The sequence below is a fragment of the Nycticebus coucang genome, chromosome 5 (assembly GCF_027406575.1).
Source record: "Nycticebus coucang isolate mNycCou1 chromosome 5, mNycCou1.pri, whole genome shotgun sequence".
Classification (NCBI taxonomy): Eukaryota; Metazoa; Chordata; class Mammalia; order Primates; family Lorisidae; genus Nycticebus; species Nycticebus coucang.
In genome coordinates, this window is record NC_069784.1 from 2,598,404 (window position 1) to 2,613,664 (window position 15,261).

General features: G+C 49.3%; 1 protein-coding gene across 20 annotated transcripts in view; it reads right to left on the reverse strand.

Annotated features, from left to right (window-relative positions):
- GNG12 (G protein subunit gamma 12) overlaps positions 1-15,261 on the reverse strand; it is a 122,817-nt gene that overhangs the window by 2,879 nt on the left and 104,677 nt on the right. For 12 of the 20 annotated variants that reach the window (XM_053590968.1, XM_053590976.1, XM_053590966.1 and 9 more), the window contains one exon: positions 1,332-1,450. In XM_053590968.1, the coding sequence (XP_053446943.1) occupies positions 1,332-1,424 (93 nt within the window). In that variant the 5' untranslated portion in view covers positions 1,425-1,450. Of the gene's footprint in view, positions 1-1,331; positions 1,451-1,876; positions 1,993-15,261 lie in introns of all 20 variants that reach the window. The other 8 variants (XM_053590974.1, XM_053590982.1, XM_053590987.1 and 5 more) reach the window with 2 other exon arrangements.

Consider the following 15,261-nt stretch of genomic DNA (forward strand, 5'->3'; position numbering starts at 1 on the left):
TGTCAGGTAGAAAGGGAAACCATATCTTTAAAATGGAGCAATCTGGCAGGCAGGGCCTCGGTACTCGTGTGCGCACGAGGACACGTGCCAGCTGCCTGGCTTTCCTGCCAAGACATTTAGCTGGAATCTGATCAGCAAAGGGTCACGTAGAAGTGAGGGAGACCCTGAGAAACATGTGGCCTGAATTCTGTGTGAGGTATTATTGGGTAATCCTGAATTGGAGGTAACTTTCAAGTGGTTTAAAGAAAAACGTACGTGTACATGCATACAGGCAGAGACAGAGGAGAGTAAGGAAACCAATCTTGGTATAGGATATATAAATGCTTGTGACAGCTCTTCCGGAGGTTTAAAATGTCTCAGAACTTTAGGGTTGGGGGCCAGGGAGGAAAAAGCCTATGTGAATCAGGAGAAGGTTGTATCTCACTTCTATCCAAGAAAAAATAGACTGGAATGCAGATTTTATAAACCAAATCATGAGCTTGGAGCATCAAGATTTACCGTCAGAGACTTGGGAAGTGAAGAGAGCAACCAGCACACACCTGACTCTAGCACGAGTTAGAGGGGAAGTAGGGCCAGGTCTGGGGGCCTGGCAAGGAGATGCTGAAGAATCATTACATCAATGACCTAAGGCCAGGAGCATGGGGCTGCAGAGCTCGGTCAAGGGCAGCAAGAAGCCTCTGCTCGGAAGACAGGCGACTATCTCCAGGCACACAGGAATCTATAGTGACGCTTCAGTTTCTAGGAAGCAGCAGGCGTCACAACATTCCAGGGTTCTTACTGCCTCTTCCTCTCTTGGGATTTGGGGGAATAAAGACTTCAAAGTCAGGTGACCTAAGAAAAGCATTCCAGTTTCTCTCGAGGATTTCAACCACAGCTGGCACTGAAGGCCACTTTAAAAAGCTTCAACTTCCTTAAAAGGAGATTTGGACTACGGACTCGTGATGTGAGGCTGCCTCAGCCACACTGATAACTCCAGAACTCTCAGACTTCTAATTACAGAAGGATGAGGAGGGTGTTGATGAAGTCTGCCCAGAACCCATCCCAGGATCAACCCTAAGGACCTCTGGGCTTTGCCATGTTCACTCAGGAAAGGTGCGTCCTCAGGAGATCCTGACCGGAGCTTTACAGAGAAGGCAGCCCAGGCCCCCCAGGCTCCTCAGCTCCCGTGAAATGAGGCCCGTGCTCACAGGAAACCAAGTTACGATTCTGAGGCCTCCTAGCACTGTCAGGAAACCCTGGAAGGTAAAGCAAATGGCCTTCTCCCCTGACCATGCCAGCCTTGGTGGGCAGGGGCTGATCATGGAGCACATCTGACCCCGGCAGCCTCCTACCTTGATCCTCTCGATGGAGGCTTCCAGCCTCAGCTGCTGCACGGTCCTTCGCGCCTGGGCCGTGCTGTTGGTGCTCGCAGCTTTGCTGGACATCTTTAGTGGCGGCTTCTACCTGAAATCTGAGGAGACCTTTCTTTAAAAGGCAAAGAATAGTCACCTGTAAACTATGTGAGCATTCCCAACTTGCACCAGGTAAGTAGATGGACACACATTCCCAGCCGTCGTAGCCTCTTGGAGGCCGGCACTAAAATGCCCCTCAGCGGCTGCATGGTGGCCTCCATGCAGGAGCTCGTCACGCCTCGAGCTCCTACATCAGCCTTTGGTTTGCAGAAACCCAGCACCCGTTTACTCAATGCACCCGACATCCACAGGATGGTGGCCTGTTCTCACATCTTCTATGAGGAAACAAACATCTCCTCTCATCACAGGGCTCTGGGCCAGAGAGAGCATTTGCCACTGGGGCTACATTACGGGTCAGATGGTGTCACTGCTACCACTGCTACTTTAATCCAAGATCTGACTTCGCTTATTTTGGGGTCTCTTACCCGACTATTAGGCTGACGTAGGCCTGAGTGATGGAACACGGGGTGGGGGCTCCTCTGGAAGACTCTGCGTTGCACAAAGGGAGCATTTTTAGGTGCTATCAAGATGTGCAGTCATTCTGGAAACATCAGGCAGGCATATAGGAAATTCTTTATTCATAAAAAGTGGGGGCCTGCCAGCTGAGACTGTCAGTGGTAGACACACCCACAGTAAATATCAAATGGGAGACAAAAATAGCCCAGAGCCTGAAATGCACCACTATTATCCCCCTTAGACCTCTTCTGGGACACATCCTGGGCACGGGCTGTTCCCCACTGTGTGTGTGTGGGTTGACTCTCCTCTCTAGCCTGAGTCCCTGGACTCCAGGCTACCCTGCTGCCCTCTCCCCAGCCCCCTGGTAAAGGAACAGAAACATCCTGGCCCTTGTGCTGCAACCTGTCTGGCTGTCCCTGGCACATTTTACAAGGTGGTGGTGGGGGGGGAGGGTGGGAGGAATGTTGCCTGGTGCCCTGACATACATGGCTAAGTGCACGCTTGGCACAGCGGTGACCGGAGGAAGACGCTGGGCTGGCAGCAGCATGGCAATTTCGTGAGTCATGAGTCATGAGAGCAGGTGGATGACAGGTGTGCTCATCCTCAGAGCTGCAGCTGAAGCCGCACAGGCCAGGTCTGCCATGAAGGCTGAGAGGCCAGACTCGGCTGTAGAAAACAGGAGCAACCACCACTCCACAGTACAAGAAAGCACCGAGGTGCCGTTCCACGTTCCTGACTTTGAGAATGTTCTCAAAGGCTGCGTTGGAGGACTTGGGTAGGGCATGTAGCCTTTGCAATCAGGGGAAGCTTTAGGTCAGATGTACAAGCACCACTGTGCCTTTAACTGTGTGCAGACCTACCCGATCAGCTGTGTTAGCAAGCTCCGGCATCCTGGTTTTGAATCTGCCTGTGCCACTGACTAGCTGGGTGAAACCATACAGGCTACTTTACTCTGTGAGCCCCAGTTCTGTTTTTAATATGAGGGTACATTACTGTCCTCAGAGACAGGCTCTATGAGGGGCTGGGGAGAGAGTCAGCTCACTGGTGAATGTGCAGCATTCAGCAGAGGGTCAAGGCCTCCACAAACAGCTGCCGTGGTCACCATCCTGGGGGTGCACACCGCACTGGGAATCGGAATTAATTCCTTGTTTACCTAATTGTTCCCAACCACCTCCTTCCCCACTGGTCAGTGAGCCTCAGGATTTGGCTGGGCCTGGGTGGGGTGCTGGGCACGTGCCCTTCTGGGAGTCCCAAGGCCACCCTGCTGTACTAGTGTCAGGGCACTGGCAGACAGCAGAGAATTTTCATCGGAATAGGGAAGCTGGAGCAGTGTAGGAAACTGGGAGGATGAAGTGTGTGGCAGGGCACGGTGGCCTGGCCCTGCCTTGTCCCAGGGCTTGGGTGACCTCATTTCAACATACTCTGGGACTAGGTCCCTCTTTCTGAATCATCCTGCCCCACCCACAGGACAAGTGCAGGGTCTGACTTTCCTCACACCCTGCAGCACGGCGCCTTTCAGGGCTCCCAGGCTGGTGGTAACAGAGCATCTGAAACCAGTGAGGCCGCCAGCAGCCTTCCCTGGCTGCGCAGCTTGGGTCTCTAGCAGCTCCTGTTTTATTCCTCATAACATATTAAACTGGGCTCCCTTGCCGCTGCCACTGCCTGGCTCTAACCCAGGAGGACAAGACACCTTTCCTCTCTAAATGTTCTCTTTACATGAGAACCACCAAGCACTCCCTTCTCCTTAGCCTCCAGGGCATGAGATTTCCCAGGCAGAGCTGGACAGTCTGCTCCTACCCTGCAGCACGGCCCCAAGCAAAGCAAAGCAAACAGTCCACAGTGAAGCTCTGTTTGTAAAAAGCTTTGTGCAGGCTCCTCTGAAATTGGCCGGAAACTTGGCTTTTAGTACTAGGAGAATTCTTTCTTTCTGACAATACTGACAGTCAGAATTAAAGGCAACTGGCCACTCAGGTGGGCTTCCTGCAGCTCCTGTCCTGTTGTCTGTGCTCACCTGCCCCTCCAGTGGCCTCCTCCCTCCTCATGCAGACAACTCCCCTCTGCTCCCTCCCAAAGGGGAGTCCTGCAGGGCCCAGGCTCTGCAAAGTCCACTCAAATTTTTAAACTGGGTGCTACTGATACCAGGCATAGTGTGTTCAGAATAAGTTGGGAGGACAGGCGACAGCTCCTGCCCTCAGAGAGGGTGTCAAGTAAGCCCTTGGCTATGCCACCCTCCTCACGTTCCCAACACAAGTGTAGTTTCTCTTCCGAAAGTCCTTTCGCTGCTGGTACAAATATGGACAACTCCCCAGCACCCCCCAAAAACTAAAGTTTAAGAGATGGGTAATCTTTACAGCTTCTAAGATTAAAACATAAAAACTTCCTACTGACCACTGTAGGGGATACTTTGGGAAGTCAATTACATTGGTGTTTGTGGCTATAGAGGAATAAAAAATGTCTTCTCTATACCTTTCCTAGGTTCTTTGGCTGGGATACAAATTAAGTTGACTTATAAACAGCCTAATGGGAGAAAAGTCACATTTAATTATGTATATAACAGGGAGCTCCACAAAACAGACTCAGGACCAACTGGCTGGACCTCACCCAGCATCCTGAGCTGTAGAAAGGGCTCAGGGCTTCTGGCAGGTGGGGGAGAAAGGTGTGGGAAGGAGATGTTTGGTGAATAAAGGTGTTATCAGGCACAGAAAAAGTCTCAGGTAGTAAAGGTTGTCTGCCTTCAGTAGAAGAGGTGACAGTCTGGGTATGGTGTCACTTCTAGTCCCCACTCCTGTGACCCTAGTTAATCTTCCCCTGGTTGATAAGACTCCTGGGGAGAAGACTCATGACAATTGAGTATTTCTGGGGAGATCGTCTGTGGGCAGATACAGGAGCTCAGAGAAAGCCTCCGGCCTGCACGGTGCTCCCCAGAAGCCCCCTCGGTAGAAAGCGCTCAGCAGACCAGAGCATCATCCTATTTTAGGGTGACGTTTCCTCAAATCCTTTGATTATCACAGAAAAAGCTGCACACTGGGCTAATGGGAAAGGATATAATCTGATTATACCTTTACTCCTATGGGAAACCAGGTCAGTACTGTACTGTCTCACATTGAGAAGCCTCTTCAAAGAGCGGGTCTGCAGAGAGGCACAGCCTGAGCTGGGAGGCCCACCACCTTCATGGAGTTGAGCCGCGCCCACAGCTACCTTCCCACCTGCAGCTGCTCGCAGGTCCCTCCACAGCTGGATGGGACAGGACAGAAGCGAGCCAGGGAAACGAGCCTTCCCCAACACCCCTGCGTCTTGGGAAGGTGTTCTCCAGTATTTCCTCAGTGACCAGGACGTCTGCCCAGCCATGTGTTTGTGCTGCCGGGTGGATGAACAGTCTGCTTTATTCATACACCAAACATAGCCGCTGCCAAGGCAGATGCTGCCTGACATGTAGGAGCCTGGGCTGCTTTCACGTACTTTCGTGAAGCCTCACCTGAAAGGTGCATCACGAAGTGAGAAAACTCTGCTTCAAGTTAACCCAGCTCGAAAGCCCCCCTCACTCCAGAAGCCTCCCTTTCCACTGCACCAAGGAAAAGACGGTTCGAATTAACCTGGATTACACACACTCAGGGTGTCTCTGACACACCACAATGTGCTGCTCAGTGCAGAGGGACTTGGACAGGTCGTGACCCGGAGTTGGTGTTTGCTGATGGCCCTTTGAGCAACCCCCTTCCGATGGATGGGAAGGCTCCTTTATCTAGTGTTTGGGGGCAGACCTCCCCTCTCAAGTATGCAAGCTAAGCAAGAATGCTCTCCGGCCCCTCCCTAAAGTCAGCATCTAGAAAGCTGGGGCCACAGTGCCACCAGCCCAGACGGGCTGAGGCCTGCATATATCTGTGCAGACAGAGGTCTGAGAAAGCCCCGCTATCTCTTCTTCAGCCATGCGTCCATTTTCACATCTGGGCAGCAGATTTGAATAAACATGCAGTTCTCAGCTCTTCAAATACTTTGCAACAGTTTTGATGCTATGGTTCATCTGAATTCTCAGGTTCCCAGAAATTCCCAGGAACAAGATGTCCCAGTAGGGAAATAAGGGCATTTTAACCTTTGTGGAGAGAGGCCTGAAGCTGGGAGAGGCAGGCAGGGACGTTTGAGTGTCACAGCATACTCTGGGAGGAAGGCACCAGGAAGTCCCGGGGCCTGAATCACAAGTCGTCATGGTCTGGTCAGTAATTGAACCGCTGGAGTGAAGCCAGCTTCGTGAGCAGACACACGCCCTTGTGACAGGAATAGGGAGCAGATTTTAAAAAGCCATAGGCTTGCACTTATCCTGATCTCAAGTTCAAGTATCTTATTCTAGCTTGTTTGCCGGCTCTTCTGTAAAAGGGAGACAGCGACACAGAACACACGTGGTCTAGAGGAAACGCAGGGAGCACAGAATCGGGTTCTTAGAAGCAGTTGCTGTTCTCACAAACATTTATATCAGAACCTGCAGGTGAAACCCAGGTTATAGAAGTGTTTTGTTGGGCCCCACACAGTGCGAACTCAATGGTGAGCATTTTGATTTGTCAACATTTGGAAAATGGAGGGATTTTACTTGAAAAGGAAGATTTCTGGGAAAATCAGGAAATTCTACAAAACTTGGTTGAAACAAGAAGTGTCTGCCATTTTGGTATTTGCTGACCATGTGGGGCTGTGTGAACTCACTGCCTGTATGCTATGCCTTGGACATTTCCTTCCCAGGACACAGTCCAGGACTAGCCAGAGGATGTGGTCTCATTCCTGCCTTGCCAATTCCCAGATCTAAGGCCCTGGCAGCACTTGGAACCTGCTTAAGCCTCAATTTTCTCCTGGGACGAATGGGGAAAACAATACTTACCAATCTCAAAGGACTGTTAGGAGCATCAGATAAAATGAGCACGAATGTAATAAATGAAACGGACACATTTCCTGAGTGTTGGGCACCTGGTAAAATACCCTAAGCTCTTTGCAGGCCCTGACCAGCTGGCTCCAGGCAGTTCTGGCCTCCTAGCATGCCTCACTGAGCCGCAGGGCTAGAAAGTTTCCCAGAGATAAGGGCTGAACTGTGTACCCCCAGAAGTCATAAGTTGAAGTTCTAGCCCCCAGTAACTCAGAATGTGACTGTATTTGGAGACAGGGCCCTTGAGGAAGTAATTAAATTAAAACGAGGTCATTAGGTCATAGACTCATATCTGTAATCCCAGTACTCTGGGAGGCCGAGGAGGGTGGATTGCTTGAGCTCAGGAGTTTGAGACCAGCCTAAGCAAGAGTGAGAGACCCTTTCTCTACTAAACACAGAAAAAAAAAAAAACAAACCAACAAAGAAACTAGCCAGGAGTGGTGGCAGGCGCCTACAGTCCCAGGTATTTGGGAGGCTGAAGCAAGAGGATCTCTTAAGCTCAGGAGTTTGCTGTGAGCTGTGATGCCACAGCACTCTACTCAGGGACCCAGGACAACAGTGTGAAACTGTCAAAAAAAAAAAAAAAAAAGAAGAGGAGGAGGTCATTAGGGCTCCCCCTAATCCAATATGAAGAGATGGGAAGAGGAATGTGGACACAGAGGGTTACTGGGAGGGCCCGGTGAGAGGCAGTGGGGGTCGGGGGAGAGGCACCTGTGAAATAAAGAGGGGTCTCAGACAAGCCCACCCACCAGTGCAATGCTCAGACTTCCAGCCTCCAGAAGTGAGAACACACATTTCTGTTGTGTGAACCCCGAGTCTGCAGGGGCTTGTCAGGGACTCCTAGCATACTGACACACCCAGGGGCTCCCGCTGATGCAGGCTCCACCAATTCGACTCACTGAGGACAGATCTGCTGGGTGGGAGAGAGAAGGCAGCCAGTTTTCTCGCTGTTTGGCTCATGTCTGCTGACAGCAGGGTGGTAGCAAGTTTCCCTGTGGGGAGGTGGAGCATCCCAGTGTCTGTTCTGAGAAGCCGTGTGACGGCAGCAGCCCCCCAGTTCTCACACCCTGAGGGCCCCAGCAGCCAGTTCTATGCTATGCCTGTATGCTGGTATCCAGGAGCTGTTCCAGAGAACAGCTGAGAGCCTCCTCCCCCAGCCCTTCCAAGGCTTATGCAAGCTCTGTGCATTAAAGCCCACTCTGCCAATATTGTCAAGAGTGGTTTCTGTTTACTGTAAAGGAACCCCAACTGATTGATCATCTCTTGTTTTGTAAATAGCAAATAACTTATTACAAATATTAGCTGTAATTTTGGTTATTACCATGCCGTTGTTGCCAAACATCCCAAACCCTAAGACTTGAAAGGAAGGAGGAGTAAGACACAAAATTCTTTCTCCTGCTCCCCAAGTTGCAGGCCAGGAGGCAGTGATGGGACCTGTGGCCAGCGGCATGTGCTGGCCTGCAGCTCTCACAGCAATGGGCCGGGGAAACATGCTGCTGGCTTAGGGGAGGGAGAGGAGGAAAGGCTACGTGTGAAGCATGGTTGAGCAGGGGAGAGAGAATGTCTGGAGCTCTTTTAAGAGAAATTTTTATGGGCTCAGAAATAAGCAGAATGATTAAGACCTCAACAGAGCTCATTCTGCAAAAGCAGTATGCTTTGAGTTCTTTGAGTCTTTATCTAGGATCTGTCATTAGTTGATTTCACCTGCCATCCAGGGCACAAGTCCCTGAATAATAAAGTTATGATGATTAACTTTGACAATGAACATCATTTACCAAGTACTTAGTCTGTGCCAGGAGAATAAATGTCACAAATCGTTGCATCTAATCCTCTTAACAAGTCTAAGATGAACTTTATCATCATCTGTTTTACAGATGTAGCACAGGATGTTAAAAAATTCTTGCCTAAGATCATGAGAGCTAACGTGGTGGAGCTGGGACACAGGGCTACCTAACTCTCAAGACCATGGCCTTACCCCTGAACTTACTGCTCTGAACGGCAAGGTCACAAGGGAAGAGTTGGGGGGAAGGTGGGCAAGTGCCAGCCAGAAGCACCAAACCAAAAGCAACACTGGGCTTCAAATGGTTTATGAAGTGAGTGTATGATGCCCCATAATCATATCATTGTATACAGTTATGATTTAATAAAAATAAAAAAAATAAAGAAAAAAATAAAATAAAACCTGAAAAACCAAAAAAAAAAAAAAAAAAACACTGGGCTTGGTGCCTGTGGCTTAAGCGGCCAAGACACCAGCCACATACACCTGAGCTGGTGGGTTCGAATCCAGCCCGGGCCCTCCAAACAACAATGACAGCTGCAACCAAAAAATAGCCGGGCTTGCGGCAGGTGCCTGTAGTCCCAGCTACCTGGGAGGCAGAGGCAAGAGACTGGCTTGAGTCCAGGAGCTGGAGGTTGCTGTGAGCTGTGATGCCATGGCACTCTACCCAGGGTGACAGCTTGAGGCTCTGTCTCAAAAAAAAAAAAAAAAAAAAAACCACAACCCTGGCCTCTGCTGAGGGGCTGTCCCTCATTCAGACAGGTGGTCCCTAGAGCGATGTGGGAAACAGGAAGCTTAGTGGTCTTACTGTTAGGTAGAAAACTAGGAATCCTCTCTTGGGGAAGGAGGGAGGACAAGGACACCAGCCACCAGGCCCCTATCTTGGTGCCGTCCACCTTGATTCTGTCCCAGGTAATTGCTCACACCTGAGGAGCAGAGACTGTCTTATCAACCTCACAGTCAGAACTTAGTGTGCCAAATGCAGAAGTATGGGGGCCTGGCAACAAGTTCAATAGACTCTCAAAGGTGACCTGGAATAGCCTTATGGCTCAGCTCATTCTTGTGTCATTAGCTTAAATCTACATTGTGGGCTCAAGCTCTTGGGAGGTCCCAAGCACAGTAAGACTCTGGTTCCAGGGTGACCGCTGAACCAGGACGCAGGCCTGACAGGGACAGTATAAAAGAGACATCCCCCCCCTCCATCTTCAAAGCCCTTTGTTTGTCCTCACGATGACAATGGCTGCCCCTTTGCAGGAGTCTATGGCAAACGTTTTGCTCTGTAAGCCTGTCTTTCTCTTCTTCCATAAACTTTGTTTCACACTTGCATTACTTTGGGGTATCTAGTATTTTTTGACCATGAGCACCCTAAGAACTGAGGACACAGCTGCCTCGACACCTGACATTTTCAGAAGAACTAGAGGAGGAGCATTGGTTGCCCTTATTCATAAAGAAGGCCGCCCCGGATTCTAGGTAAAGCTACCGCGGAAGACTCAGCTAACCCCGTCTTCCTCCTGTGCCCTCGGGAAGCTGGCAGGGAGCCAGGGGAATGAGCCGCTCCCGGCAGGAAACCTGGAGCAGTAGAGCCTCAGAGCCTGGCAGCCAGTTCCTGACTTCCCTGTGTCCAGAACACCTGTGGCTCTTGTTTTTAAAAACCTGATTCAGTAGGTCTGGGGTGGGGCTCAAGAATGTGTATTCCAAAGCTTCCTTGGTGAGTCTGATAGGGATGGTCCTGAAAAACACTGAAGTGACCAGAGTTTTTTGCCTCTTAATCCTGCCCATGTTTATTTCTGCCCAGGGAATTAAAAGCCTGTCAATTTAATAGCATGTCACTTCTAAGCTTAACTTTTCTTTTTCTTTTTTTTTTTTTTTTTTTTAACTTTTCAAAGCTCAGAACAAGCCCTGAGAAATTCTAGCTCCCTTTAATGACCTTAACCTACAGGGTCAAGCCTTCTTCAGCTTGAAATTGCCTTTACCACACCTCTTGGCCACAATGATTTGTTTCTGTAACAGCCACTGTGTCCTGGAAAGTGCCTTCTCCCTGATTCAACAATGCTGGACTGTTCTCATCTGACTGGGCATTCTCAGGGGCTCAGAACCAGCACTCCAGGGGGCAAAGTGGATGTGGCTTTTACAGTCAGATAAATTCCAATCCTAGCTCAATGACTTCCCACCTAATTGCTTTCCTTCTGAGCCTCAGTTTCCTCATCTATAAAATGGGAAGGGATAATTACAGCAGGATGAACTAAGAACACAGGCAGGTTACTCAGTCCTCGCCTGCACACACCAGTCCCCAGGAAAGGTAGGCGACACTCCGCCCTTATGACCTTGGCTGTGACCCCTGCACTACATGCGTAGCCCTGACCTTTCACCTGAATTCCAGAGTCTTTAGAAGACTAAACTCACACTTGCAGTGTTGACAGTTGCTTGGGCCAGCACTGTCTGCCCCCAACCGTTCCCATGCCCGTTCCAGGGGTGACATCACCATGGCCCTGGTCACCAAGGCACCTTTTGCCTCAAAGTCAATAGAAATGTGGGCTTCGTGTGATTTAAACTTTCTTAGTAGCTACATTTTTAAAAGTGAAATTTAAAGTATCTTTTAGCCCAATAAGAAAATTGACACGTAATTACTGTAAAAAATAGTTTTTTTGTACTGAATCTTTGAGACTGGCATGCACTTTACACTTATGGCACATCTCACGACAGTGGCCACTTTACTGGGCAGAGCGAGCTTAGGCCCTGGCACTTCCTGAATCCTACTTTGACAAACCCCATGTCTCCCCCCCAACACGTACACACACTTCTATTTTACCTGAGTCTTGGCCCCTCAGATCAGGGGTGCATGTAAGCCTTGTCACAGCTCTTCCCAATCTCTCTCCTGCTGATCTACCCTGAGGCTATAACCAGACACCACTTTCAGCTTGGTCCTCTCCAGCTTTCCTAGGACCCTATAGGAAAAGTCCAAAGTTTGCACTTGCGATCCTAATGTTTCTGCCACCGTAATAAAAACCCTAATCATGAAAACGGCAGATTTCTACAGAGCCTCCTGTATGCCAGACACCAGGCCACCTGTCCATCACTGCGACAGTGTCCCACTGAACCCTCATGATGACCCTGAGGGAGGCACTATTTTCATGCCCATTTTACAGATGAAGAAACAGAGACAGAACCAGAGACAGATGTTTACAGCCAACACCAAGAGTGACATTTACAAACAAGTTTTACTTTCAAACTGGTGTGGCAAGATTGGCTGAGGAGATTTGCTTTTATCTACATGGCTGGCTTGAGTCAGATGTGTTTATCCACAAATGAATGAATTCAATCACCATTTAATGTGGAAAGCAGAAGTGAAGATTTAGAGTGCTTTTTCTGTGGCAAGGGCTTTATGGAAACTTATTTTGTACTAATTACTCTTCACAACATCCCTGAAGAAAAGATCACTATTATTTCATTAACTTATTTTCAAATTTTAAAAGGATACATGCATATAGTAAAAATTACCAGCAATCCAAAAGGGTATACAGCAGAGACTAGCTCTCCGTACCCTTTAGACTTTCCCAGGCAGCCACCTATCAGCTTCTCTCGTTTCCTTCTGGAGTTGTCCCCTGCATATAGAGACGCAGTGACATGCATGTATCTGTCCCTAAAAATACAAGTGGGGTGGGGTGTCGGGGTTCACACTTGTAGTCTAGAACTTTGAGGTCAGGGCAGGAGGATCACTTGAAGCCAGGAGCTCAAGATCAGTCTGGGTAACACAGTGAGACCCCATTCTCTATAGAAAAATAAGAAAAATTAGCTGGATTTGGTGTCGTATACCCGCAGTCCTTTCAGGAGGCTGAGGCAGGTGGATTACTTACACTCAGAATGTGAGATTGCAGTGACCTATGATTGCACCAGTGCACTCTAGCCAGGGTGACAGAGCAAGGTTCTGTCTCTTAAAAATATAAACATAACAAAAAATACATATGAGAACATGTTATGTGCATTCTCTGTACTACATTTTAATATAATCTGGAGATCATGATAAATTTAGTAAAATTAATCCAGTTTCTAGATACACCTTCCTCGAAGCATTCTGAGGCTGGAGAGAGGGAGCAGAAGCGATTACGGAAGTTGAAGACAAAATTCCTGCCCTACAAAGACTCATTCTTTTTTTTTTTTTTTTTGGGGGGGGGGTGCCAAACAGTACTACACAAAACGACATGAGAACTTGTCCAGGAAGTTCAGCTTCAGGAAGGGAAGGAGCCTCAGAGTGGGGGCGACCCTAGTGAGGTCCTCTACAACAGAGGGGTGTCAACAGGTGGTCCCCACACCAGACATGGCAGCAACACCATCACTATCACCTGGGCACTTGTTAGAAATGCAACTTCTCGATGGCCCCCAGACCTGTACCATCAAACTCCTGGGTAGGCCTAGCCACCTGCTGCTGAAGTCCTCCCAGGATGTTATGCTCCCTAAGGTATGAGAACCACTTCCTAGGGGGAGGTGAGTTCTGAACTAGAGATTTTAAACAGGATGAGAAATCTAGCTGTCAAGTAAATTCACAGTTTATGTAAACCAAGCTTGATCCATATTCCTGGCATTATTTTAGCACTAAGCTGAGAGTGGGGGATACAAAGACAGACCCTACTCCTTAAGGAGGTTATTCCTGGCAAGGAGCATAAGATAAATGTATCTAAGGAAGGAGGAAGAATATTCTAAAAGCACTGGCTGAGGGCTCTCTGTCCCAGCTGTAATAAAGTGGTCTGTGGCCCTTTTGATACCTAGACCTGGAAAACTTGTACCTTCCTTACTCTCTACATGGCCAATCGGCAGTCCTCCCCCTCAGCGTTCCTACAGAAGCCTTTGACCCTCCAGCTCCTCCCTGGCTGAGCGGGGTTGGGGGTGCCTGCAGTGGGACCCCCTGGCTGAGCGGGGCTGGGGGGTGCCCATGGTAGGACCCTTGCCCTGGACATTGCTCCCCATACCCACTCTACCCCGTGCCCGGCAGGGGTAGAATCCTATTGAGGGTCTAGCATCTGATCATTGTAAAGGCATACTTTACAATGTCGCTAAGCAGATGGAAGTTCACTTAAGAAACCAAAAAACACCCAATGGGAGAGCTGAAAATGTGACAATAGGCAAATGCTTCAGCTTAAGAGGTTGTTATCCTATACTGAACGGTGCCAGCTTCCTGAAGGGGCAGGAGAAAAGAATTCAGGAGGGAGAAAGGCTGAGAAGGAACTGAAGAGTATGTGCAGCTGACCTTTATGGTCACCAGCTGGGGCAGGGCACACCCATAATGAATGTGGGTTATCGGGCTGGTTGTAACGGGACCCCAGCAGGACGGCTGAATGTAAGTCCTGAGTATAAATAAGCCATGCCTGTCTCTATTTCTCATATTACGTGGCCAGATACTTTCCGCTCATCAAAAGCAAGCATCAGGAGCTTCAAGAAGGAAGGCCAGTGAGGACTCCAGCAGCCAGAGTAGCTCAGTCCTCGAAGGGTAGGAAACGGAGAGTGGGGCGGGGATGGGGGGGTGCAGCAGAGGTTAAAGCTGACTTTCCTGAGTGAAATGGGATCCACGGCAGGAGGGGCAGGCGTAAGGAAAAGTTGTCAGAAAACTCAGCATCCCTAGGTAGGCTGGAAACAAGTGTGAGCAAGAGGGACAAGGCGACTGTTTGCACGGAAGGCCTGGGGCAGGCAGCACAGTCAGGCTGTGGCGTCCCATGGAACTGGGTTCAAATCTAGACTCTGCCACTAATCTCATTCAAGTCACTAGTCTCCCTGAGCCCCCAGGTTCTCTGTCAAACAGGATAGCAAGAGTGCCTAACTCACAGGACTGTCATGATTAAACAAAAAATAGAAACCCCCAGTGTTGCCTAAACATCCATCTCTGCCATCATCCTCTGGAGCTAAGAGCATGAGATTTCAAACAGACGAAGGCAACTAGAGTGGAGAAAAGGCTGGATGCAAGAGACAGGAAAACGTAAGGACGAACAGGATTCAAGAACTGCAGCGGGAGGGGCAGCCCTGAGCGCTGTGACTCCCGAGAAGCCTGGGCAGGAAAAAGTGCAGCCTGGCTGGGGGCTTCCGCAGGTGGAGGGGACATGGAGGGCAACTTCGAACAGCAGAGGGGGCGGGGAAGCCGCAGGGACCAGGCAGCACTCTCACAAAAGCTTGGAGTGCCTGTCGCCTCATTTTCAACTGTTAAGCGTTTAGGTTTCTCTGCTTTTATAAAAAAATGTACTTTATAGGCAGTAGGTGGGCTCCTGTCTGCTTGGTAAAAGGGCATGTTAAGAAGGGTAAGTTAATTCTGTATAAATACATTGGGCTAAAAACAGTATACTCAAAGAACATATAGAAATCCAGATCCCAGAGTGTCGCTATTGCTTGGTGGTAAAGGTTTTAGGGGATGCGCAGTGCTCCCGCACTCCTGTAGTTTATAAACTGGCGGTTTTGTGCAATTAAGAGCATATACAGCACTTGCCAAGTATAGTTCCCAGGGCTTAACCCTTATTAATTTACTGAACTCTCAAAACAATGCTATGAGGCTGCCCAGGTTAGGGAGGGGGCCCCTCAGAAAAGGCCAGAGGAGTGGTGCTGCAGCCCGGCTCCAGGCTCTGTGTTCTTACCACTTTTATGATTGGAAAACAAAGAAAAACCCACCCAGTAATTGTTATTCACAAAACCAGGAG